We start from the raw sequence: 27,159 nt of genomic DNA on the forward strand, positions 1-27,159 counted from the left end.
ATGTAATAGTCATTTTAATTCCCTAAAAATGATTTAAAGATTAGGGACTGTGAACATTATTGAACGCTTTCAAGAAGGAACTTATAAAATATTAATGTTTTGTCTCTTTAGGGTGTCCTTCTGTGCTGAACATGTCCGTAGGAATGCCCTGGCACTTCACGCTCAAATGAAGAAGACCAACCCAGGGCCTGTGGGTGAAACACTCCTGTGCCAGCTGAGCTCATATGCTAAGACAGAGCTGGGGTCTCAGACTCCAGAAAGTAGTCGCAGTGAAGCCAGCCGAATACTAGGTAAGGACCTTCTCTCCTGGAATGAAAAAGGAGGAAGAAAGTTAAGGGGGAAGTATTTTGGGTTAGCTCAATGCCTTGAACTATTTGGCAATGTTGTTAATTCATCAGGAATTTGGTGAGAATGCCGGGATTGCTTTGTTGTTTACCAGTTCTTTTGAATTTGAAGTAGTGTTTGCCTAGGTTTACTTTCCTGAGTTGGTGACCATTTCTTTCATTGCTTTTTTAATGTTCAGCAGCTTTGTTAGGTAATTTCAGGAAACAGTAATTTTAAGTTGATTTTTCTGTTTGAGAGGGCATGGTTTACTCATTTATGTTGTAAGTAATCTTACTTGGGTTGTATTTTCTTAAAGCGTTTTTATTTGCCAGTACCTTTGTACTAAGTGTTTTTTTTTTGTTTTGTTTTTAAAATTTCAAGGTTTGGGTTGATAAGTAATCTAGTTTTGTGTGGTGGAGTTACAGAGGTGGGAAGTCTTAATGGCTGCTCTCCCTTCCTTGCCTCAGATGAAGACAGCTGGAGTGATGGGGAGCAGGAACCCATTACTGTGGATCAGACATGGAGAGGTGACCCTGACAGTGAAGCTGATAGCATAGACAGTGATCAAGAAGATCCCCTAAAGTAAGTTGTAACTCCACATAAGGCATTTGAAATGTAGTTAGTATGTGGAATGTAGCGCTGCATGCTGTTAATAAATTAGTAACCTAGGAGGGTTGAAGACAGCTATTTGTCAGCAGTAAGAGGTTCTGTATATAAAAGTGGCATGGTTCATTGTCGTCTTGCTTCAAGGCAGGATGATTCTTTTTTAGAAGCCTTGTAATTTAAAAAAAGTTTGAACACCAAATTCTACGTATGAGAAAGTATAGGGGAGAAAACAGGAAATTTAGACATGGGAGTGTGGGAGGTGGATTGAGAAATGGTCAGACCAGTTTAGAGAAGAGAAAATGGTTGTGAATGGGTGCTTGGCCTAAACCTCAGGAATAATGTGATTGTAGTTGAATACTTCTGCAAAATGTCGTGTTTATGGGATTTATAAATTTTTTAAAGTTATATGTTGTTTTAAATTGACAATTGTACAATGTATGGGGTACAGTGTGATATTTGGATACTTGTAAACCTTGTGTCATGATCAAATCAGGGTAATTAGCATATTCATGAGCTCAAGCATTTAGTGTTTTTTTGTGTGTGGATTTTTTTTAAAAAAGAAGAATAAAAAGGTATTCAAGAGTTTGGTTTCATGCCTAAGAAAGAGAAACCGATTTAGAAACCCAAAAGTGATTATATCTTAATCAGGTTTATATCTTAGTAAGCTTCTGCTCTTCACTTAACCCATCATCACCGTAGGAGTTGTAGAAGCATAAAAACGTTATCACTCTGGAGTCTCATATTTCTGTGTCTCAAGGTCTGGGTTTAGTTTTTAAAAATGTTTGCCTGCTGACTTCTGTGTCTTAACACTTTGTACTGACAGTTTATGTAGAGGGACTGTAAATAGTGGAAGGGGTAATTTCTAGATTGACAATTGGGCTTTTGTTCTTGCAATAGCATTTTCTTCATTACTTTGGATTCTTTGGTTTATAAGAAGTCATTTAGGGTTACATTTTCTCCTGACCCTGCTTAGCTTCTGAGATCAGAGGAGGTTGGGCATATTCCGGATGGTATGGCCATATGTTAGGGTTACGTTTTCTGAGTAGAATAATTTCATCCATTTCTATTGAGTAATCTCACTGTGGTCAACTATTCAGGAAGTACTAGTTTAGAAAACCCATCTAAGTAGTTGGAAAGGGAATGTCTGTTCTCTCGCAGGATTCTCTCACAAATAGTAACTTAAACCAACATATTCATTCCTTTTTGTTTTTGAGATGGAGTCTTGCACTGTCACCCAGGCTGGAGTGCAGTGGCATGATCTCAGTTCACTGCAACCTCCGCCTCCCAGGTTCAAGCAATTCTCCTGCCTCAGCCTCCCTCCCAAGTAGCTGGGATTATAGGCACCCACCACCACACCCAGCTAATTTTTTGTATTTTTAGTAGAGATGGGGTTTCACCATGTTGGCCAGGCTGGTCTCGAATTCCTGACCTCGTGATTCACCTGCCTCGGCCTCCCAAAGTACTGGGATTACAGGCATGAGCCATCAGGCCCAGCTTCATTCCTTTTTTTTCCATTGTGGTTCTAGATGGCCAAACTTGCTGCTTTGAAGAGATGTATGCTCTCTAGGGTTACAAAGGGAGTGTCGTTTGGTGTGGTAAACACTCAGCTTAAGGTCGAGAAACTTGATTTTGTTAGTAATCTAGAGTGGATCAGTCTCTAGGAGGCACGTGGATGCTGATTTAACTTACAAGAAGCTGCTGTATAAACCAAAATACCAGGTCATTTTATGAGAAATACAAATGTGGAAAGTACTAGGCAGTTGATGTCACTCTCTCCTAGAAGAAACATGTTCAGAAGAGAAAATAAAGCCCCAAATATGGTCAGCTATTAGGCAACTAAGTATAAGGCTTTTGTTAATTTTCCTCAGTGAGATTAGTTTTTAAAAAAATTTAGACCCACTAAATTTATGCATTTTTAGGCATGTAAATAGAGTTGTTCAGTGTCTCCTTATAATATGATTACATATTACTATCTTCTTATATTTAATAATATAGTAATTTAGTAGTATGTCCACTGAGTAAAATTCTTTTCATTAAGAATTTTTATCTTAGGGCACCAGTGTCTTTGTCATCAATAGGATCACTTTTTGAATCATCTAATAGTTTAACCACATTTATCTTCAATTGCTTGTTACACAAAGGGCACCTTTTATATTGTTTATGATGTTGCTAGAGACTTGATCCTAACTAGAATATTGTTGGCATAGATTTTTTAAACTTCCTGTTAGTATATATATGATTTCTCTCAAAGTAACCACTTACTTAATTGTTTTGTTAAAAGTAAAGCTTGTTTATGGCCAGGCATAGTGACTTACGCAGTAATCCTCGCACTTTTTTTTTTTGACACGAAGTTTCACTCGTCGCCCAGGCTGGAGTGCAATGGTGCGATCTCAGCTCACTGCAACCTCCGCCTCCCGGGTTCAAATGATTTTCCTGCCTCAGCCTCCCGAGTAGCTGGGATTACAGGTGCCTGCCACCACGCCCAGCTGATTTTTGTATTTTTAGTAGAGACAGGGTTTCTCCATGTTGGCAGGCTGGTCTTGAACTCCTGATCTGAGGTGATCTGCCCGTCTCAGCCTCCCAAAGTGCTGGGATTACAGGGACGAACCAGTGCGCCCAGTGATCCTAGCACTTTGGGAGGTCGAGGTGGGAGGATTGCTTGAGCCCAGGAGTTCGAGACCAGCCTGAGCAACATAGGAAGACACCGTCTCTACGAAAGATTTAAAAATTAGCCAGACGTGGTGGTGCACGTGGTCTGTAGTCTTAACTACTCGAGAGGCTCAGGTAGGAGGATCGCTTGAGCCTGAGAGGTCGAGGCTCTGTGATCGTGCCACTGCATTCCAGTCTGGGCAACAGAGGGAGACCCTATCTCATACACACAGAAAAAATAAATAAAAGCTTGTCTACAACATCTAATACTTAAGAAATTTTATCCTAAAGGTAATTGTTAAATCTTCATTTCCCTTTTTAAAATAATAATTGTATCATATGACCTCTATAAACATCCAAAACTTGTTTGGCTGAAGGTTATTTCACATTATTGAATCTTCATCATTGTTTTCCAAATAAAGAAATTTGGAGAATGCCCTTTATAAGAGAGACTATTTAGTAGAATATAAAGTGAGACCCTCTTTTTTGAAGATGAATTCTAATAATAAAACCTTGACTTTAATTTGTGCATACCAGAGCAAGGGGAATTAGTACATAATTTTAATGTCCAGCTCTGAAAGTCTGGTGCATTCATCTTTAAGTAAATGAGCCATCTGTTACATGAACCAGCCGGCATTCATTTAGTAGGTTGCTTACTGCCCCCACCAAATGATTTCTAATAACTTCTAATAGTAAGGGCTTCAGATAAGTACATTTCAGTCCCAGACCATTGGTTAAATTCTCTTCTGACAGGGTGCAGTGAAATTAATTTTTTAAAACAATTTTTATTTTTCTCATTTTCAGTATTCAAAAAGTGAATTTCATTTTAACAAACTCTATATTAGGTTAAGGCCTCAGTATTTTAGGTTACAGACAGGTTAATGTAGGCATAACCCATTTTTCTGAAGATGTAACTTAGTCACCTTGTGAAACCGTTATGTATTTATTTTTGAGATGGACTCTCGCTCTGTTGCCAGGCTGGAGCGCAGTGGCACGATCTCAGCTCACTGCAACCTTCGCCTCCTGGGTTCAAGCAATTCTTCTGCCTCAGCCTCCCTAGTAGCTGGGACTACAGGCGCATGCCGCTGTGCCTGGCTAATTTTTTTTTTTTTTTTTTTGTATTTTAGTAGAGATGGGGTTTCACCATGTTGCCCAGGCTGGTCTCAAACTCCAGAGCTCAGGCAGTATGCCCACCTCGGTCTCCCAAAGTGCTAGAATTACAGGCTTGAGCCACCGTGCCCAGCCAACTGTTAGGTATTTTTAAAGCCTTTTCACATTTTCTGATAGTCTGTTAGCTTTTGTCATTTCTGTAATTTGCTGGTTTTATTTATTTTTAAATTTATTTTTTATTAATTTTTATTTATTATTATTTTTATTTATTTATTTAATTTGTTTATTTTATTTATTTAATTTTTTATTTTTGGAGACAGAGTCTCGTTCTGTCGCCCAGGCTGAAGCGCGGTGGTGCGATCTCGGCTCACTGTAATCTCTGCCTACCAGGTTCAAGTGATTCTCCTGCCTCAGCTTCCCGAGTAGCTGGGATTATAGGTGCTTGCCACCATACCTGGCTAATTTTTGTATTTTTAGTAGAGAGGCGGTTTTGCCATGTTGGCCAGGCTGGTCTCGAACTCCTGACCTGAAGTGATCCACCCACCTTGGCCTTGTGCACCACACCTGGCCCTTTGCTGGTTTTATTAACCATGTTTTGATTTTTCTTAATTTCTTTTCACTTTTACTTCAGAATATAGTTAAGTACCTCTTATACACAGGTAATATTGGCTTTTGTTTATATTTATGAAGAAATTTTGGCAGAAATTACTTGCTCTCAGTCCTAAAGTTAATTTTGTATATTCTGTGTATTTCGGTGCCTTAACAGCTAGTTTTTAAAAATAAAGCATAGGCTGGCCACAGTGGCTCACGCCTGTAATCCTAGCACTTTGGGAGGCCGAGTCAGGTGGATTGCCTGAACTCAGGAGTTTGAGACCAGCCTGGGAAACATGGTGAAACCCCATCTCTACTAAAAATACAAAAAATAAAAAAATTAGCCAGGTGTGGTGGCACATGCCTGCAATCTCAACTACTGTGGAGGCTGAGGCACGAGAATTGCTTGAACCCGGGAGGTGGAGGTTGCAGTGAGCCAACATTGTGCCACTTCAGTGCAGCCTGGGAAACAGAGCAAGACTCTGTCTTAAAAACGAAAAAGTAATAAAGCATAATTTTTTGACTTAAAATTAGTGTAATTTATGTGTTTTGCCTTTTCAATAAAATTTTTACTCAGTATGAAACTTAAGGTATATAGCTTGTTCTTTGTATTTATGTAATGATCAGACGGTGAATGAAACAAAATTTTTAAAATTCAAAGTTATTCTCTTATTTATTTATTTATTTTTGAGACATGGTCTTGCTCTGTCACCCAGGTTGGAGTGCAGTGGCGCCATATCAGCTCACTGCAGCCTCCCACTCCCAGGCTGAAGTGATCCTTTCACCTCAGTCTCCTGAGTATCTGGGACTACAGGTATACAACACCGTGCCCAGCTAACTTTTGTATTTTTTGTATTGACAGGGTTTTATCATGTTACAGCCCAGGCTGGTCTTGAACTCCCAGGCTCAAGCAATCTGCCTGCCTCGGCCTCCCAAAGTGCTGGGATTATAGGCGTGAGCTATCACACCTGGCCTCATCTCTTAATTTTGATTGCATAAATCAGAGCCAGAGAACAGTCTTCCATATATTAATCACTAGCATAACTTTTAGAAGTTCTTTTTTTTTTTCTTTTTTTGAGATGGAGTCTTGCTCTGTCACCCAGGCTGGAATGCAGTGGCACGATCTCAGCTCACTGCAACCTCTGCCTCCCGGGTTCAAGCAATTCTCCTGCCCCAGCCTCCCGAGTAGCTGGGATTATAGGCGCCCACCACCATACCTGGTTGATTTTCGTATTTTCAGTAGGGACGGGGTTTTGCCATGTTGGCCAGGCTGGTCTTGAAAACCTGACCTCAGGTGATCCGCCTGCCTTGGCCTCCCAAGGTGCTTAGGATTACAGGTGTGAGCCACCGTGCCTGGCCAGAAATTCTTTTAGTTTATAATTGGCAGCAAAGCTTAATCAAGTTGATATGGATCCGTGCCAGATCTTTGGCAATTAAGGGTTAACCTAGGGTACTGAATTTTGAGAATATTGTCAAGAAAATTAGCTGAGGACAGGGTATAGCCCATTTTGACTAGTTATTTGAGGGTCCATATGAGCTCCAATATAGGCCTATATTTTTTAAACAATTACAAATTTTGGCCGGGCACAGTGGCTCACGCCTGTAATCCCAGCACTTTGGGAGGCCGAGGCTGGAAGATCGATCTGAGGTCAGGAGTTAAGACCAGCCTGACCAACATGGAGAAACCCCATCTCTACTGAAAATATAAAAATTAGCTGGGCGTGGTGGTAGGTGCCTGTAATGCCAGCTACTTGGGAGGCTGAGACAGGAGAATCACTTGAACCTGGGAAGCGGAGGTTGCAGTGAGCCAAGGTTGTGCCACTGCACTCCAGCCTGGGTGACAGAGCAAGACTGTCTCAAAAAAAGAAAAAATTATTTGATATTGGTATCTTTAGTGCTTTAATTAAAATATATTGCCAGGTGCAGTAGCTTATGCGTTTAATTCCAGCACTTTGTGAGGCTGAGGCGGGAGGATCGCTTAAACCCAGGGGTTCAAGCCTGGACAACATGGTGAAATCCCATCTCTACAAAAAATACAAAAATTAACCAAGTGGGATGGTGCACACCTGTAGTCCCAGCTACTCGGCAGGCTGACGTGGGAGGATCGCTTGAGCCCAGGAAGCAAAGGTTGTAGTGAGCTGTGATTGATTGCACCACTGCACTCCAGCCTGGGTGACAAGAGTGAGACCTTATCTCAAAAAAAAAAATATATATATATATGTATATGTGAAAGATACATGTTAATGAATTGAACACTTTAAAGCTGTCTTGACTGGTAAGTGATGATTTCATATCAAAACATTAAGAATGTAGATTAATAAAAGTTTAAAGTGTTCCGCATATTCACTTTCTTTTCAACATAATGCAAATAGCTGGGAAAAATAAGACATTTCTCCTTCCCCCATTTTGGGAAATCACAGATTAGTATTCTTTCTTGGAGATTTTCTCTTTTGTTTTATTTAATAACAACTTGAATGGTACAATGTTTTGCAAAAACATTAAGGTGATTATGTCACCACTTGTTAAATAACAAACTTAGTCTGACATCTCTACTCTTTCAAACTTGGGTTTTATTATTATTGTTTCCTTATGCTTTGCTGAATTCTGTTTTATTCCAGACATGCTGGTGTCTACACAGCAGAAGAAGTGGCCCTGATTATGCGTGAAAAGCTAATTCGTTTGCAGTCGTTGTATATTGATCAGTTTAAACGACTTCAGCATCTGCTCAAGGAGAAGAAGCGCCGGTACTTACATAATCGCAAAGTGGAACATGAAGCTCTAGGCAAGTTTTACGCCAGTTCCATCAAGCTGTTGTGGGTTTAACATGTGAATTTGGTAGTACAGTCATGTGTCACTTAATGATGGGGATACATACGTTGTTAGGTGATTTTTGTCATTCAAACTTCATAGAGTGACTCACGCTAACGTAGGTGGTATAGCCTGCAACATACCTAGGCTGCAAACCTGTACAAGCATGTTACTGTACTGAATACTGTGGGCAGTTGTAACAGTGGTATTTGTGTACTTAAACACATCTAAACAGAGAAAAGGTACAGTTAAATTATGGCATAAAAGATTTTAAAAATGGGCACTTAGCATGAATGGAGCTTGTAGGACTGGAAGTTATTTTGGGCGAGTGAGTGAGTGGTGAGTCAACGGGAAGGCCTAGCACATTATTATTTACTACTTTAGACGTTATAAGTACTGTACACTTAAGCTGTACTAAATTTATAAAAAAAGTTTCTTCAGTAATAAATTAACCCTTAGCTTACTGTAACTTTTTTACTTTATAAACTTTTTTTTTTTTTTTTTTAAATTGAGACGGACACGGAGTCTCGCTCTGTTGCCCAGGCTGGAGTGCAGTGGCATGATCTCAGCTCACTGCAACCTCTGCTTCCTAGGTTCAAGCAGTTCTCCCACCTCAGCCTCCCAACTAGCTGGGATTACAGGCACATTCCACCATGCCTGGCTAATTTTTTTATTTTTAGTAGAGGGGGGGTTTTGCCATGTTGGCCAGGCTGCTCTCGGAACTCCTGACCTCAAGTGATCCCCCTACCTTGGCCTCCCAAAGTGCTGGGATTTCAGGCATGAGCCACCGCGCCTGGCCTATAAGCTTTTTTTTAAAGAGACAGAATCTTGCTGTGTCACTCAGGTCGGAGTGCAGTAGCGTGGTCCTCACTCACTGCAGCCTTCAACTCCTGGACTCAGGCTATCCTGCCTCAGCCTCCTGAGTAGCTAGGACTACAGATGCACCACCACACTCAGCTAATTTTTAAATTTTTGTAGAGACAGGGTCTCGCTATGTTGCCCAGGTTAGTCTTGAACTCCTGGGCTCAAGTGATCCTCCGACCGTGGCTTCCCAAAGTGCTGGGATTGATTACAGGCATGAGCCACTGCACCTGGCCTTTATAAACTTAAAAAAATTTTTAAGAAAAACTTCTGGACTCTGTAATAACACTTAGCTTAAAACACAAACACTGTACAGCTGTACAAAAATATTTTTTTATATCCCTATAAGCTTTTCTAGTTTTAATTAAAAATCCTTTTAAACTTCTGTTAAAAACTAAGATGCAAACACGTACATTAGCCTAGGCCTACGTGGGCCTAGTGTCACTGTCTTTCACCTCCACATCTTGTCCCAGTGGAAGGTCTTCAGGGACAATCTCATGCAGCGAACTGTCATCTCATGATAACAATGTCTTCTGCAATACTTTCTGAGAGACCTGCCTGAGGCTGTTTTACATTTAACTTTTTTTTTTTAATAAATAGAGTGGCGTACATTCTAAGGATAAATATAGTAAATATATAAACCAGTAACATAGTTGTTTATTATCGAGTATTAGGTACTGTGCATAATTGTAGGTGCTACTTTTTTTTTTTTTTTTTTTGTGATATAGTCTCACTCTGTCGCCAGGCTGGAGTGCAGTGTGTGATCTTGGCTCACTGCAACCTCCACCTCCCGGGTTCAAGCGATTCTCCTGCCTCAGCCTCCTGAGTAACTGGGACTATAGGCGCATGCCACCACGCCCAGCTGATTTTTGTATTCTTAGTAGAGATGGGGTTTCACCATGTTGGCCAGTATGTTCTCAATCTCCTGATCTGGTGATCTGCCCGCCTTGGGCTCCCAAAAAGTGCTGGGATTACAGGTGTGAGCCACTGTGTCCAGCCTGTGCTAGACTTGTATATAACTGGCAGTGCAGTAGGTTTGGTCACCAGCATCACCACAAATGTGTGGGTTGAACTATGATGTCACTAGGCAATAAGAATTTTTCAGCTTTGGCCAGGTGCGGTGGCTCATGCCTGTAATCCTAGCACTTTGGGAGGCCAAGGCAGGCGGATCACGAGGTCAGGAGATCGAGACCACGATGAAACCCTGTCTCTACTAAAAATACAAAAAAAAAATTAGCCGGGCATGGTGGCGGGCACCTGTAGTCCCAGCTACTCAGGAGGCTGAGGCAGGAGAATGGCGTGAACCTGGGGGGCGGAGCTTGCAGTAAGCCAAGATTGCGCCACTGCACTCCAGCCTGGACAACAGAGCGAGACTCTGCCTCAAAAAAAAAAAAAAAAAAAAAAGAATTTTTCAGCTTTGTTATAATCTTATGGGACCACCATAGTATGTATGGGCCATGATTGATTAAAAAGTGGTTATATAGTGCATGACTATAATTAGATTTATTTCTGTCTTGGTACCTGGATTGGGGGTCATTTGCTTTTGAAACTGCCTGTCTTATGCCCAAGGATTTTCCTGTTTACTTGTTGACTTGGAGACGTAACCTTGATGGATTGCTTGGCAAATAACATCTTGACTCTTGTAACTCTAGGCAGTAGTCTCCTGACTGGCCCAGAGGGACTTTTGGCCAAAGAACGAGAGAACTTAAAGCGATTAAAATGTCTGCGTCGATACCGCCAGCGCTATGGAGTGGAAGCCTTACTGCATAGGCAGTTGAAGGAACGGAGAATGCTGGCCACAGATGGTGCCGCCCAACAGGTAATTTGTGTGTATACCTTTAAGGTATATACGTTCACTTTATTTATTGTTTTTATTTTTTTGAGACGGAGTCTCGCACTGTCACTCGGGCTGGAGTGCAGTGGTGCGATGTCGGCTCACTGAGATCGCTCAACCTCTGCCTCCCAGTTTCAAGCAATTCTCCAGCCTCAGGCTCCCGAGTAGCTGGGATTACAGGCGCCCACCACCATGCACCCGGCTAATGTTTTTTTATTTTTTGGGGTTTCACTATGTTGGCCAGGCTGGTCTCCAGTGCCTGACCTCGTGATCTACTCACCTCGGCCTCCCAAAGTGTTGGGATTGCAGACATGAGCCACCGTGCCTGGTCATGTTCACTTTATTTACAAAGTTAGAGTAATTGTCAAAACACTATGTCCAGTCTTTTTTTGAGACAGAGTTTCAATCTTGTTGCCCAGGCTGGAGTGCAATGGCGCCGTCTTGGCTCACCGCAGCATCCACCTCCTGGGTTCAAGTGATTCTCCTTCCTCAGCCTCCTGAGTAGCTGGGATTACAGGCATGTGCCACCATGTCTGGATGATTTTGTATTTTTAGTAGAGACGGGGTTTCTCCATGTTGGTCAGGCTGGTCTTGAACTCCCTATGTCCAGTCTTGGATCTGAAATCTGACTTTTTGCACTTGGGTTATAGTGAAAGCACTTAGCTTGAAGTCAGGAGACATGGATTCTAGTGTGAGTCCCCACTGACCAGCTCTGTGTCTGCACAGTTAGCTTAAATTTTCTGGGCCTCAGTATTCTCGTCTGCATATTGAGTAGTTGGGAAAAGTTTCTAAGTCCTTGGTTCAGATATTCTTCAGTTCAGAAATAAGCACAGGTTAAGCCTAAATTGCTTGGGAATCTTGTTTTAAAAGGTGGGAAGGTAGAATAGGAGCAATTGAATGTCAGGAAGTAAGGTTAATAGGAAGAAGAATTAAGTGATCATTCTTAAATTTGTTTTTCAAACCCTTGGTCTCTGTTTCAGTAAGAGTAATTTTGTTTCATTTGTTGAGATTCCACTTAAGGCTGCAATTTCAAAGAGTTCTGTTGGTAAAAGACAAAATTTGTGTTAAATAGGCTATATCACACTTTTAGAATATGGAGAGGTGTATTTGGGATTAAGGTTGACTCATTCTTTATGCACTAGGTTTTAAAGTTTTTTGTCTTTTGCATAATATTGGTGAATCTATTTTTGTTAAATGTTGAATTTCTAGCCTTTAGGATGTGCTTTTCTTATATAACTATTTTCATCGTAGTTGTTTGTATGTTCTTTTGTGGGTCTATTTTATCTGTCTTTTTCCATTTTAGGCCCATACCACTCGTTCCAGTCAGAGGTGCTTGGCCTTTGTGGATGATGTTCGTTGTTCCAATCAGTCTCTTCCAATGACCAGACACTGCCTTACCCGTATCTTTTTACTCTGCCTGTTAAGGCTGTGATTTGCTAGTTTGAAGACTAGTGGGAATCTCTGTGCTAGTTTGCTTAACTGAAGGATTTTGTTTTCCTTTGGCCCTGAATCAAGGCCAGCAGTTTGCTGAAGCTGTTGGTTTCAAGCAGGAGCCTAAAGAATTGTCTTTCTATGGTCTGTTGGCCATTTCATAACTTCGGAAATGTAATGGTCAATTCATTAGAAAGAAACATGAGTCGTTTTTCATAGATGTGGGCTACTATTTATTTATAGTCTTAATACTTGGGTCCCAAAATATACATAAAATATTTGTAATTGTCTCAAGGTTTCTGATTTAACTTGCTTATTAGGATCCTAATGCTCTTAAATCTAATTATAAACTTAAAAAATTACTGTGGGTTTTCCACCCCAATTGAAAGGATGATTTTGCACTGTGAACTTCTAGTATTATCCTTTTGTGTGGTTAGGACCCTCACTTCTGTATTTTATTTTATTTTTTATTTTTTGGAGATGGAGTTTTGCTCTAGTCTCCCAGGCTGGAGTGCAATGGCGTGATCTCGGCTCACTGCAACCTCCACCTCACTGCACCCTCCGCCTCCCGAGTTCAAGCGATTTTCCGAGTAGCTGGGATTACAGGCACGTACCACAACACCTGGCTAATGTTTGTATTATTAGTAGAGATGGGGTTTCACCATGTTGGCCAGGCTGGTCTCGAACTCCTGACCTCAGGTGATCCACCCGCCTTGGCTTCCCAGAATGCTGGGATTACAGGAGTAAGCCACCGTGCCCGGCTTTTATTTTTTTATTTGTGTTTTTTGAGACAGGGTCTCACACTGTTATCCAGGCTGGAGTGCAGTGGCTCAGTCATAGCTCACTGCAGCCTTAACTCCTGGGTCAAGCAATTCTCCTACCTCAGCCTTCTGAATAGCTGGGACTATGTATGTGTGCCACCATGCCTGGCTAATTATTTATTTTATTTTATTATTAATTATATTTTTTGAGGCAGAGTCTCGCTGTGTCGCCCAGGCTGGAGTGCAGTGGTGTGATCTCGGCTCACTGCAACTTCCACCTCCTGGGTTCAAGCAATTCTTGGGTGTCATCCTCCTGAGTAGCTGGGATTACAGGCACGTGCCACCACGCCTGGCTAATTTTTGTATTTTTAGTAGAGATGGGGTTTCACCATGTTGGCCAGGTTGGTCTCAAATTCCTGACCTCAAGTGATCTGACTGCCTCGGCCTCCCAAAGTGTTGGGATTACAGGCATGAGCCACTGCACCTGGCCTATTTTTTTTTTTTTTTATTTTTTGTAGAGGCAATTTTCAATATGTTGCCCAGGCTGGTCTCAAACTGCTGGGCTTAAGCAGTCTGCCAGTCCTTTCCTCCCCAAATGCTGGGCTTACAGTCATCAGCCACTGTACCTGGCCTTTATAAACTTAAAAAAGAAACTTGGCTCTTTAAAAAGTTTTCTTTTTTTAATTTTTTTGAGACAGAGTCTTACTCTGTTGCCCAGGTTGGAGTGCAGTGGCATGATGATGGCTCACTGCCGTGATCTGCTGGGCTTAAACGATCTTCCCACCTCAGCCACCAGAGTAGCTGGGACTACAGGCATGTGCTACCACGTCCAGCTAATTTTGTTTAATTTTTGTAGAGAGGATGTGTCACTATGTTGCCCAGGCTGGTCTCGAACTTCTGAGCTCATGTGATCCTCCCGCCTCAGCCTCCCAAAGTGCTAGGATTACAGTTGTGAGCCACCATGCCCAGTCTCTTGACTCTTTTGTGATAACACTTAGTCACTGTGCCTGGCCTCTAACTTGCATACTTTAAACATCATTCAAATTAGAAGTTTGCTATTTCCAAAAATGAGATGCTTTTTTTTCTTCTTTTCAATTAATTTGCCTTTGAACCATCATAACGTCTCTTGATTCTGTTAAAGGACTACATTTGGCATTGGGCCTTCAAACCTTTTTGAGTTGATTGAATTGTGAAAGTGCTTATTTATTATAGGCATTGAGGAAAATTTCGCAGTAAAAGCACTTGTTAATTAAATAGGATTGCTGGATTTCATTTGCTTGGCAAGAAATGCCAAATATTTGGAAATTAAAACTTATTTTCTTTATTTGTTTTTTTTGAGACAGAATCTGACTCTGTCACCCAGGCTGGAGTGCAGTACCGCGATCTCAGCTCGCTGCATCCTCCACTCCCCTGGGTACAAGCGATTCTCCTGCCTCAGCCTCCCAAGTAGCTGGGATTACAGGCGCCTGCCACCGCGCCCAGCTAATTTTTGTATTTTTAGTAGAGATGGGGTTTCACCGTGTTAGCCAGGATGGTCTCAATCTCCTGACCTTGTGATCTGCCCGCCTTGGCCTCCCAAAGTGCTGGGATTACAGGCATGAGCCACCGCGCCCGGCCACTTATTTTCTTTAATAGGGAGAGGAGAAGGAGAACCTCTTCTTAGTCTTTTGACAGGAAGCTGATTTTTATTTTGCTTATTAAATATTTTACTAATTTATTAATTACAACAGATGTCTGATAAGAGATTATTGTTCTTAATATATAAAATGGTTGTGCAAAGTAATGAAAAACTCTAAAGATAAATGCTTACAGCCTGGACAATACAGTAAGACCTCATCTCTAAAGAAAAATTATCTGGTCACGATGGCATGTGACTGTAGTCCTAGCTACCTGGGAGGATTTTTTGAGCCTAGGAGTTTGAAGCTGAAGTGAGTTAGGATCATGCCACTGCATTCTACTTTGGGTGACAGAGGAAAACCCTGTCTCTAAAAAAAAAAAAAAAAAAAAAAGGCCGGGCGCAGTGGCTCACACCTGTAATTCCAGCACTTTGGGAGGCCAAGATGGGTGGATCACAAGGTCAGGAGTTCAAGACCAGCCTGGCCAAGATGGTGAAACCTCATCTCTACTAAAAATACAAAAAAAATTAGCCAGGCATGGTGGCGGGTTCCTGTAATCCTTGCTACTCGGGAGGCTGAGGCAGAGAATTGCTTGAACCTGGGAGGTGGAGGTTGCAGTGAGAGGAGATCACGCCACTGCACTCCAGCCTGGGCAACAGAGTGAGACTCCATCTCAAAAAAAAAAAAGGGCCAGATGCGGTGGCCCACGCCTGTAATCCCAGCACTTTGGGAGGCCGAGGCGGGCAGATCACGAGGTCAGGAGGTCGAGACCATCCTGGCTAACACGGTAAAACCCCATCTCTACTAAAAATACAAAAATTAGCCGGGTGCGGTGGTGGCCGCCTGTAGTCCCAGCTACTCAGGAGGCTGAGGCGGGAGAATGGCATGAACTCGGGAGGCGGAGCTTGCAGTGAGCTGAGGTTTTGCGCCACTGCACTCCAGCCTGGGCGACAGAGCGAGACTCTGTGTCAAAAAAAAAAAAAAAAATTGCTTAAAACATAATTGGGCAAAGGCTATGGGCAGATTTAAAAGAAGATAGAAAAGGCTAATAGGGCTGGGCAAAGTGGCTCTCACCTGTAATCTCAGCACTTTGGGAGGCTGAGGTGGGTGGATCACCTGAGGTCAGGGGTTCGAGACCAGCTTTGCCAATATGGTGAAACCCCGTCTCTACTAAATATACAAAAATTAGCCAGGCGTGGTGATGGGCGCCCGTAATCCCAGCTACTTGGGAGGCTGAGGCAGGAGAATCGCTTGAACCCGGAAGGCGGAGGTTGCGGTGAGCCGAGATCGTGCCATTGCACTCCAGCCTGGGCGACAGAGTGAGACTCTGTCTCAAAAAAAAAAAAAAAAAAAAAAAAAAGCTAATAGTTAAAAGTGTGTATCTCCACTATAAATACAGTTGGCCTTTGAACAATTCATGGGGTTAGGGTGCTGACCCCCTACACAGTTGAAAATTTGTGTATAATTTTTGATTCTCCCAAAATTTAACTGCTAATAGCTTTATGGCTTACTGTTGATCAGAAGCCTTATCAACAGCATAGCTTCCTAACACATATTTTATATGTTTATATGTCTTATATATTGTATTCTTAAAATAAACTAGGAAAAAGTGTTACTAAGAAAATCATAAGAGAACATATATTTACTATTTATTAAATGGAAGTGGATTATCATAGAGGTCCTTATTCTCATGGTCTTTTTGTTAAGTGGAGGGGGAAGAGTTATTGTCTGTGGGATGACAGAGGCAGAAGAAAATGCACGTGTAAGTAGACCCGTGCAATTCAAGCTTGTGTTGTTCAAAGGTCAGCTGTAAATAGGAAATAAGGAAAATTAAAAATCTATAAAATTGATATTTGTACATATATTTGTTTTAAAATAAAATTTAAAATATGCAATTTTTCAAAAATGAGTCAGTGAATTTCAAAAGTAGGTGAGAGTATGGTGAAATTGACCCTTCTAAATATTGCCAGTGGGAATATAAATAGATAAAAGCTTTTTGGAAAGCAATCTGACAATAATTCATATTTCCTCATATGGTAATTTTTACCTCTGGGAATTTATTTTAAGGAGATAATCAAATGCAGACCAATATTTTTACATGAAATATTCTTCCAACTTGAGACAGCCTTAACATTTTTAGAGCTGGAGAATAGGAAGATAAATTAATGACACAACATAGTGTGGAATATTTTCAGGCATTAAATATATTTAACATAATTTATGAATGACAGCAAAATGATAGTGACATTCCAGGATGTGGAATTCTGTACGGTGTCTGAAATTGCATGAAACCAAATACTGGAAGGGAACAATACAGAAATGTGATAATTTGTGCATGGTGTGGTTGTGAATGCCCTTTTTTCACTGTTCTTTTATTTTTTGGTTTTTTAAGGCGAGCATGAATTACTTTTATAAGGGAAAAAACTCAGTTTACAGATACTAAGGACTATTTTAGATATTATAATACTGTAGTCAAATAGCTTATTAAAATATAAATATAAAGCAAAATTGAAAATGTATTTGAAAAGAGAAGGGAAGTATTTTTTTTCCTTTTATGCTCTTTCCTTTCCACTCCATAGTTGCCTAAGTCACTTACCCTTCCTTAAGTCCTTATCGCAGAGAAAGATGCGACTGCCATTGGTGACCTGTTAACTCTTTACTGTGGTCTAATGGAGACAGCACTCGACTGAAAGTGAAGGACCCAGACTCTAGTTGTAGGTTAACCATTCCCTTCTTTTTACCTCTTTTGCCCCATCTGAAAGGAAAGCGGGTGGAGGATGATGGGGGGAGTCCTTTTTTAGGATATTGTGGTATTAAATACATAAGAGACTTGTGAAAGTCCTTTGAATTCCAATAAAAAAAAGTTCTTGGCCAGGCGTGGTGGCTCACGCCTGTAATCCCAGCACTTTGGGAGGCTGAGGCGGGCCGATCACCTGAGGTCAGGAGTTAGAGACCAGCCTGGCCAACATGGCGAAACCCTGTCTCTACTAGAAGTATAAAAATCAGCCGGGTGTGATGGCAGGTGTCTGTAATCCCAGCTACTTTGGAGTCTGCGGCAGGAGAATCTCTTGAACCCAGGAGGCAGAGGTTGCAGTGAGCCGAGATCACGCCACTGCATTCTAGCCTGGGTGACAGAGCGAGACTTCGTCTAAAAAAAATTTCTGGTTGAAACATTTAATGGATAATATTTTAAATATTAATAATTTAAGAGTGGGCTTCTTAAGCACATTAGATATTGCCTGGATTTTCTTAAGCGCATAGTGCAAATCTGATGATTCCCATTAGATTCATATGTTTATTCATTTGATCATTCAATAAATATTTGTTTGCCTTGTACTATCTTCTGTTTCTTTAGAGTAGTGGTTTTCAACTGGGGGCCATTTTGTTTTCCAGTTGGCAATGTGTGGAGAAATTTTTGGTTGTTATGACTCAGATGGAGGTGCTACTGACAGCTAGTGGATAGAGGCCAGGAATGCTGCTATACATCCTTCTTCCAACAAAGATGTACCTGGCCCACAGTGTTGGTAGTGCCGCAGTTGTCACACCCTGCTTGAGAGTTTAGTTATTTCCAAGTATGCATTGAAAGAAATAGCTTTATTCAAGGAAGTTTATATGGTTTTAAAAATTATAATGTATGTTAGTTTTTTTATTTAAAAAAATTACCATAAAAGTTTTGAGTTGAAAATTATAACTCCATAATTCAGGTACTATCAGTTTAAGAAAAATTGTGTTTTCTGGTTAAAAATAAGTCAAATTTTAAAATAATGTTTATTAATCTAGGAAAATAACCAGGTAGTTAACAGATTTCAAGAAATGGTAGCACTTGCATAAAATGTGTTTTGTAAAGTAACTTGAATTTTATTGTATCTAATCATCTCAATTTTGATTCATCCTACAGAGCTTCTTTGCTAACTTGGAAATATAGCCCTTTTCTTCTTCTACCTTTAACAAAAGTTGTTAATAGAGTCCTTGGAGTGTTTCTAGAATACTTTTTTTTTTTCAATGGGCCTTCATACGCAAAATTTTCTTCTTCCTTTAGGATCATAAAAGGATTCCTCTGTACTAGCACACTCCCCTAAAAAACAAAAAGGCATGTATATTTAATTTCTTGTTAGGATATAATACCTAGTGACTTTTACTAGAGCTCTGTTTACCCCTATTCCAGTGGTGCTTTAAATGAATTTATCATGTAATCATCTTTGGAAACGAGGTCCAAGAAATTGTTGCAAACTTTGCCAGTCTGCTAAGGGAGCAGAGACATTGTATCGCTTGACTCTTTTGGAAGGGCTGTTTAGGGGCATTTTCAAGGCTGTTTGCATTTGCCACTACGTGTTTCTTCTGAATACATGTGTGTTCCTAGGAGTGTTACCGCTACTTGCTTAAGGGAGAATGGGATGGTGTCTAGTTTAAATGACCAGAATCCTGAAAAGGAGGTTGGGGACAAGTTTTAAATTACTGGTAGAGCTAGAATTTGATGCTAGTAAATGACATTTATTTTGAGAAGTAACTTTAAAAATTGCTAACTGCATTTGGTATTCTGTATCAAATGTAGTTGTAATTTATCTTATATAGTCCAGACCTTGAGTTTTATGTGGCAGACAATGCTATTTGTATTTTACGCTTTCGATAGATTGTGTTTTATTTCCCTTGACCATTTTTCTACAGATATTTGTCAGGATACGAATCAGGTTCTCTTCAAGTGCTGCCAGGGATCTGAAGAGGTACCCTGCAACAAACCTGTTCCTGTAAGCCTCTCTGAGGATCCCTGCTGCCCACTGCATTTCCAGTTGCCTCCTCAGATGTATAAGCCCGAGCAGGTACTGTCTGTGCCAGACGATCTGGAAGCCGGCCCCATGGATCTGTACTTGAGTGCTGCTGAGCTTCAGCCCACTGAGAGTTTACCTCTGGAGTTCAGTGATGTAAGTTAGAGAAGCTCTGCTCTGGTTCAGGCCCTTGAGACAAAGCCTTATTTATTAATGGTGAGAATAGGTTAGTCTTTGTGGTTAGGAGAATCGACAAAGTTTTTGAAGTGATATATACGTATAGTTGTATTTATATGTTAGCATATTCATTTAGAGAAATCTACCCTACCTTATATTTTTTTCCAGACTCTTCCCATACCTTCTTAGGGATACAATTTACATACTATAAATTGCACTCTTTGAAAGTGTATAATTGAGTGATTTTTAGTATATTCACAAAGTTACGCAACTACCACCACTATCTAATTTCAGAAGGTTTTCACTATCTCCAAAAGAAACTCAGTACCTATTATGACACTCTTCATTTTTTTCTCCCCCCAGCCTCTGGCCACGATGAATCTACTTTTTGTCTCTGATTTTGCTTATTCTGGACATTTCATATCAATGTAATAGTATATGTATCCTTTTGTGTCTTGCTTGTTTCACTTAGCATAATGTTTTCAAGGTTTATCCATACTATAATATGTATCAATACTTCATTCCTTTTTGTGACTGAATTAATATTCCATTGTTTGGAAATACCACGCTTTAAAAATATATCAGTTGATGGATATTTGTGCTGTTTCTACTTTCTGGCTATTAAGGAATATACTGTTAAGAACTTTTGAGACAGAGTTTCTGTCGGTGGCATGAGCCACCACGCCCAGCTTAGTTATCATTTTTATAACTTTTTTTTTTTTTAAATTGGGGTCTTGCTCTGTTGCTCAGGCTGGAGTGCAGTGGCATGATCATGGCTCAGTGCAGCCTCGAACTCCTGGGCTTAAGTGATCCTCCTGCCTCAGTCTCCCAAGTAGCTGGGACTATAGGTTTGTGCCACCATGCCCAGCCAATTTTTTATTTTTTGTATAGATGAGATCTCCCTATGTTGCATGGGCTGGTCTTCAACTCCTAGGCTCAAGTGATCCTCTTACCTTGGCCTCAAGTGATCCTCTTACCTTGGCCTCCCAAAGTGCTGGGATTACAAGCATGAACCACTGTGCCTGGTCACTATAACTTGGCTTTTTTTTTTTAGACTGAGTCTTGTTCTGTTGTTCAAGCTGGAGTGCAGTGATGTGATCTCAGCTCACTGCAGCCTCTGCCTTCAGGGTTCAAGTGATTCTTGTGCTTCACCCTCCTGGGTAGCTGGGACTACAGGTGTGCGCCAGCAGGCCTTGCTGATTTTTGTATTTTTTGTAGAGACAGGGTTTCACCATGTTGGCCAGGCTGGTCTCTAACTCCTGGCCTCAAGTGATCCACCCACCTTGGCCTCCCAAAGTGCTGGGATTATAGGCATGATTCACCATTCCTGGCCTATAACTGTTAATGATAACGTTGGTGATTTTACTTGTGGGAAGACTAGGCATCAGATATTAATATGAGTAAAAACACAGCCGTTCATTCTGGATATTTGCTTGTTTTCTGTGCTTTGATGCAAGGGTGGTTGGCAAGTAGTAACTTAACACCTTAATCTCACTACTTTTGAGTTCCTTCTCTCTCATTCTCTATTGCTGGTTTTGGAGATAGTAACAAAACGTGGATTCTCTTATTTTATCTTTATTTATTTTTTGAGACGGAGTCTTGGTCTGTCGCCCAGACTGGAGTGCAGTGGCACGATCTCGGCTCACTGCAACCTTCACCATCTGGGTTCAAGCAATTCTCCTGTTCCTGCCTCCTGAGTAGCTGGGATTACAGGTGTGTGCCACCATGTCTGGCTAATTTTTGTATTTTTTAGTAGAGATGGGGTTTCGCCATGTTGGCCGGGCTGGTCTCGATCTCCTAACCTCAGGTGATCCACTCCCCTCAGCTTCCCCAAAGTGCTGAGATTATAGACATGAGACATCGCGCCTGGCTGAAAACATGGATTCTGTTTATATCCTGATACTTCAGTTTTTAAAACACTCCTGTTTTAATAGGCATTTTTGCTGATTTTCTTATTTTAGGTTCCTTTTCCCAATTTAAAATCTTATAAAAGACAACACTTTGTATATATGAGAAAAGCCTTTTCTGAAAACATACATATTCCATTATTATCTTGAGATTTGGATGCCTTTTGCTTCAGTGTTTAAATAATTCCAAGCTAGTCATTATTATTTTTGACAGAGTCTCACTCTGTCACCTAGGCTGGAGTGCATTGGCGTGATCTCGGCTCACTGCACCGTCTGCCTCCTGGGTTCAAGCGATTCTCCGGTCTAAGCCTTCCCGAGTAGTTGGGATTACAGATGCGCCCCACCGTGCCTGGCTAATTTTTGTATTTTTAGTAGAGACAGGGTTTCACCATGTTGGCCAGGCTGGTCTCAAGCTCCTGGCCTTAAGTGTTTCGCCCACCTTGGCCTCCCAAAGTGCTAGGATTACAGGTGTGAGCCACCGTGCCCATTCCAAGCTAATTGTTTAAGAATTGCACATGGGCCGGGTGCGGTGGCTCACTCTTGTAATCCCAGCACTTTGGGAGTCCGAGGCGGGTAGATCACCTGAGGTCAGGAGTTCAAGACTAGCCTGGCCAACATGGTGAAACTCCGTCTCTACCAAAAATACAACAATTAGCTGGATGTGGTGGCACGTGCCTGTAATCCCAGCTACTGGGGAGGCTGAGGCAGGAGAATCGCTTGAACCCAGGAGGTGGAGGTTGCAGTGAGCCAAGATCTTGCCGTTGCGCTCCAGCCTGGGTAACAAGAGCGAAACTCTGTCTCACACACACACGCGCGTGCGCACACACACACACAAATTGCACATAGTAAAAGAATGGGAGAAAACAGATTTATAGTCTTAATGGTGTGAGAACACTGGTTTCTGTGGGTAGTACAGAAGTTTCCAACTCACCTGAAATGAATGGTAGGTTGAGTGTATCCTGTGCCCTATGTTTCTGCTTAAATGGAGCAGCTTTATTTTATTATTTTTTTTTGAGACAGAGTCTTGCTCTGTTGCCCAGACTGGAGTGCAGTGGTGCAGTCTCCGCTCACTGCAACCTCTGCCTCCTGGGTTCAAGCTATTCTCCTGCCTCAGTGTCCTGAGTAGCTGGGACTACAGGTATGTGCCGAGACGCCTGGCTAATTTTTATATTTTTAGTAGAGATGGGGTTTCACCATGTTGGCCAGGCTGGTAATTTTTTGTGGAGACTGGGTTTCACCATGTTAGCCAGGATGGTCTCAATCTCTTGACCTCGTGATCCGCCCACCTTGGCCTCCCAAAGTGTTAGGATTGCAGGCGTGAGCCACCGCGCCTGGCCTGAGCAGCTTTAAGTAGATTTTTAAATTATATATATTCTTTAATGTGAAGATGTTGTGATTCTCATTTTTGGTGATTAGCACACCAACAAATGGGAAAGGATTGCAGATTCTTAGATTTATTTAAAAGCATAGAACTAAGCTCGTGAAGCTAGATGAATAGAAACACGGAGCATCTATAAACTGGATTAGACATAGGGGGTACAAACCTCCTGGATATTTTTAATTCTTAGGAAGAAGGAGAATTTACCACCAGACTCTTGAAAAGCAGTGGCATGAAAGTTAGTTTGATATATTGTTTGAGTTTGTATTGCCTTAGGCCCTGAATCAAGACCAATGGTTTGCTGTAGCTGTTGGTTTCAAACAGGAGCTAAGAGTGATGTCTTCCTTGTGGTCTGTTGGCTATTCAGTATTCCAGTGCGAATTGCCAGTTCAGTTGGAAGAAACATAGTCTAGAATGTAATGTCATTTTTTTTTTTTTTTTTACAGAGCAAAACTATGTTAGGCTTAAGAACCAGGGAGTTGGCCGGGCGTGGTGGCTCATGCCTGTAATCCCAGCACTTTGGGAGGCTGAGGTGGGCCAATCACTGGTCAGGAGATCGAGGCCATCCTGGCTAACATGGTGAAACCCTGTCTCTACTAAAAATACAAAAAATTAGCTGGGCGTGGTGGCACACGCCCATAGTCCCAGCTACTTGGGAGGCTGAGGCAGGAGAATCACTTGAACCCAGGAGGCCGAGGTTGCAGTGAGCCGAGATCACGTCACTGCACTCCAGCCTGGGCGACAGAGCGAGACTCTGTCTCAAAAAAAAAAAAAAACAAAACAAAAAAAACCAGGTTGTTGCTCTGTCGGGATAGGGACTTAACCAAAATAGTATTTCCTAGCCATTCAGAGGAACTGTGAGTTTTCTGTCGTCCTTCCTTTCTTCCTACCTTCTCCCTTTCCCTTGTTGGAGCTTGTTTGCTTGCTTTGTGGCTGTTAGGATATTAATCAGGCAATCTTGTATTGCCCAGCAATATTTAATTTTAACGTAGCATTGTTCATATTTAAATTAATCACTGGTGAACTTACATGTCGATTACAGGTAGCCTCAGAGAATATGCTTTTTTAAAAAATATTTTATTAATTGTAGTAAAACATACATAACAAAATTTTACTCTTTTAACCTATGTATGTATGTGTGTAAGTAGGTGGGTAGGTAGAGATGGAGTCTTGCTGTGTCACCCAGGCTGGTCTTGAATTCCTGGTCTCAAGTGATCCTCCCACTTTGGCTTCCCAAGGTGTTGTGATCATAGGCATAAGCCACCACACCTGGCCGTTTTTAAGTGTACAAGTCAGTGGTGTTATGAACATTTACCATGTTGTACGGCTATCACCATTTTCTGTTCCAGAACTTTTTCATCAACCCAAACAGAAACTTTGTACTTTTTAAACAGTAACTCTCTCCTTTCCCTTTCCCCTGTTCCCTACTATTCTCCGTTTCTACTTTGTGTTTCTGTGAATTTTCCTAGAATTTTTTTTTTTTTTTGAGACAGGGTCTGGCTCTGCCACCCAGGTTAGAGTGCAGAGGCGCAGTCTCGGCTCATTGCAGCCTCTGCGTCCCAAGCTCGAGGGATCTTCCCACCTCAACCTCCAGAGTAGCTGGGACTACAGGTGTGTGCCACCGCGCCTGGCTAATTTTTGCTGTTTTTGTAGAGACGGGGTTTCACCATGTTGCCCAGGCTGGTCTTGAACTCCTGGGCTCAAGCGATATGCCTACCTCGGCCTCCCAAAGTGGTGGGATTACAGGTGTGGTGGCCAGAATTTTGTTTTTTAATCTACTGTATTGGTCTGTGTTTTACACTTGGCAGCAAAAGCTCTCAGTGCTTTTGGATCTTGTTTCATTTGTTGGACATTCTTGTAAAATTTTTTTTTATTAAAGGTAGGCTAGGGTTGAGGGAGACAGCAGAGTATTGCTTTAAAGTTTGCTGAAAAACATGCCAACTTTATTACTGTTTCCCTTGGTATTGCTGATGGGCTTTTCTCTTTTTTCTAGGACTTGGATGTTGTGGGTGATGGTATGCAGTGTCCTCCTTCACCTTTGCTTTTTGATCCTTCACTAACCCTTGAAGATCATTTAGTCAAAGAAATTGCTGAAGACCCAGTGGATATTTTGGCAAGTGAAGAACAGTCCCACCTGTTTCCCTCATGTAGTGACCTGGCCAGGCAGAGGGTTCCCTGCTAGATAGCATGTACTCCTGGAGGGGAGTGGGGTGTCATCACTAGTATAAAGATGCTCCACATGTCTCTCACTCATTGAATACCATATAAGCAAAGCACTTTTAAAAATGCCCTACTCTGCTCCTGTGTACCCTTGTTGCTGTAGTTCTCCAGATGGGCTCTTAGAACACCTAATGGCCCGTGATCCTCATATCCCAGAGTAGGACAAACATTTATTTAAATAAAAGCTTGAGACAAGGAATCTAGGGAAATCATACCTTCTGAGGGAGAGTTCATCACTGAAGTTGTTCTCATTGTAGAAGAACCAGTAAAGTAATGTGATTTGAGTTCTGTCCGTGAGCCTTGGGTAGAATTCCAGTGGCCCTGACTGAAGACCAGCAGTTGTACTGTGGCTGTTGGTTTCAAGCAGAGGCCTAAAGGACTGTCTTCCTGTGGTCTGTTGGCTGTTCTGGGACCTCAGCAGGGAATGGCTATTTCATTTGGAAGAAACAACCTACAGCTCACCATCCCATTGGAAGAGGCTCAGGAATAGGCTCTTCCAAGGCACTAGGATAGCTAATATGGGAAGAGCATCTGTCCAGAATTAATTTCTGTTGTATTGTTCTTATTGCTAGTATAAGTGGCCACTGATAAGTCAGATTCATACTTCAGACCACAGTGAATGAATTTCTAACTGAAGTGCCTTTATTTCTTTTAACAGGGCCAGATGCAGATGGCTGGAGATGGGTGCAGATCCCAGGGATCTCGAAATTCTGAGAAAGCCTCTGCACCATTGTCTCAGAGTGGATTGGCTACTGCAAATGGGAAGCCAGAACCCACTTCTATTAGTTGATAGTTTGGGGAACCATTTTACTTTGGTGGATTTAAATTTCTCGTTCTTCAAAGAAGTATTTCTGATCATCTCTCACAAAACACAGGCAACCCAGACTACCTTGTTTTTCTTCTGGATTGAGTATTATAGTCAAACGTAAAGCCACATTTTGAGGACGTGGACCGTGGGTTTCTTCCCACTCAGGGCAAGGAAGAGAAAGAGAGATAATCCCTATCAAAGCTTCTGGGATTATTTAGGACTGTACCTAAAAGGAAAGTGACATCTTTGTAATGGGATTTCCCAAGTCATGGATAGAAATCCACTTAAGTAGCTAGGTGGGAGCTGTCTTTGTGAGTGGTGTCTTTGAGATACTGATGGCCCTAATATCGGTTATCTCTATCTGAAGACCTGCAGTTTAGCTTTTCTTCACCTCCACTTAATTGGGCAGTCTTTAACCCCTTTCCCTGGTGAACTCTGGCTTTTTATCCTCTGAGAAAACAGCCCACAGGACTGGGTCCTCCTTATCCATCTTGCTTTTAACCTATGTAAATTTCTGTGGTTGCTATCTTATGTAAAATATAGTAAAAATTTATTGTATATAGTTTCTATTAAATGTTAAAGAAAATGTTATGAAAATATCAAACAGTCACCTGAATTGAATGCATGTTTTGTTTGAGAATATAGTCTCTTTTTCGCGGTTTTAGGGACCTGTCTCTGATGGGAAAGGGAAGTTGGGACAGATGATACTTCCATCCCAAGAAGTAAATAAATCTTCAGTAGCTCATTTTGGTTTTGCTTTGAAGGAAGAAGTAAATGAAAAGGGGCAGGACTTATTAAAGCCTATCAGTTCCAAATATCTTTCTTCTTTTTACCCTCCACTCTGTGTCTCCTACACCCACTCCCATTTCTCACGATTAATGCCAGTGCCATCTCTGCCAGGCGTGGTGGCTTACGCCTGTAATCCCAGCACTTTGGGAGGCTGAGGTAGGCGGATCACTTGAGCTCAGGACTTCAAGACCAGTCTGGGCAACGTGGTGAGACCCTGTGTCTATAGTTTTAAATTTTAAATAATTATTTTTAAAAAAATAATGCTAATACCATCTCAGAATTCTCTAATGGTAGGAATATACTTAAAACATAGAGAAATTGGGCCTGATGCTGGATCACTAAGATAGACATAGATAGGTATTGTCAAGATCGTTTTGACACTGAATCTTAGAGCAGGATTAAAATAGAAGTTCAATTAGGGTTGAGGTACCTATGCTAGAAATTGTCTATTTCTATACTGCATTATGACAAGGAGGGCAAAAGATTACTTTCTATAAGAACTGAAATGGGCACAGGATGGCTTACA

At 41.4% G+C, this 27,159-nt stretch overlaps 1 protein-coding gene and 3 non-coding genes across 10 annotated transcripts in view; all 4 read left to right on the plus strand.

Moving 5' to 3' along the window:
* KANSL2 (KAT8 regulatory NSL complex subunit 2) overlaps window positions 1-26,454 on the plus strand; it is a 28,793-nt gene extending 2,339 nt beyond the window's left edge. For 4 of the 7 annotated variants that reach the window (XM_055357330.2, XM_063694020.1, XM_063694019.1 and 1 more), the window contains 8 exons: window positions 112-290; window positions 792-906; window positions 7,899-8,066; window positions 10,606-10,768; window positions 12,087-12,183; window positions 19,257-19,510; window positions 24,810-24,929; window positions 25,695-26,454. In XM_055357330.2, the coding sequence (XP_055213305.1) occupies window positions 112-290; window positions 792-906; window positions 7,899-8,066; window positions 10,606-10,768; window positions 12,087-12,183; window positions 19,257-19,510; window positions 24,810-24,929; window positions 25,695-25,826 (1,228 nt within the window). In that variant the 3' untranslated portion in view covers window positions 25,827-26,454. Of the gene's footprint in view, window positions 1-111; window positions 291-791; window positions 907-7,898; window positions 8,067-10,605; window positions 10,769-12,086; window positions 12,184-19,256; window positions 19,511-19,894; window positions 21,095-24,809; window positions 24,930-25,694 lie in introns of those variants that run through there. The other 3 variants (XM_063694021.1, XM_063694022.1, XM_063694023.1) reach the window with 3 other exon arrangements.
* Window positions 12,283-12,419, plus strand: LOC115930330 (small nucleolar RNA SNORA2/SNORA34 family). The gene has a single exon (XR_004066969.1). It is a non-coding gene; the product is annotated as a small nucleolar RNA SNORA2/SNORA34 family (small nucleolar RNA).
* Window positions 23,090-23,224, plus strand: LOC115930331 (small nucleolar RNA SNORA2/SNORA34 family). The gene has a single exon (XR_004066970.1). It is a non-coding gene; the product is annotated as a small nucleolar RNA SNORA2/SNORA34 family (small nucleolar RNA).
* MIR1291 (microRNA mir-1291) lies at window positions 25,333-25,444 on the plus strand. The gene has a single exon (NR_106421.1). It is a non-coding gene; the product is annotated as a microRNA mir-1291 (primary transcript).
* Window positions 26,455-27,159: the final 705 nt, after the last annotated feature.

Source organism: Gorilla gorilla, chromosome 10, assembly GCF_029281585.2.
Source record: "Gorilla gorilla gorilla isolate KB3781 chromosome 10, NHGRI_mGorGor1-v2.1_pri, whole genome shotgun sequence".
In the NCBI taxonomy this organism is placed as follows: domain Eukaryota; kingdom Metazoa; phylum Chordata; class Mammalia; order Primates; family Hominidae; genus Gorilla; species Gorilla gorilla.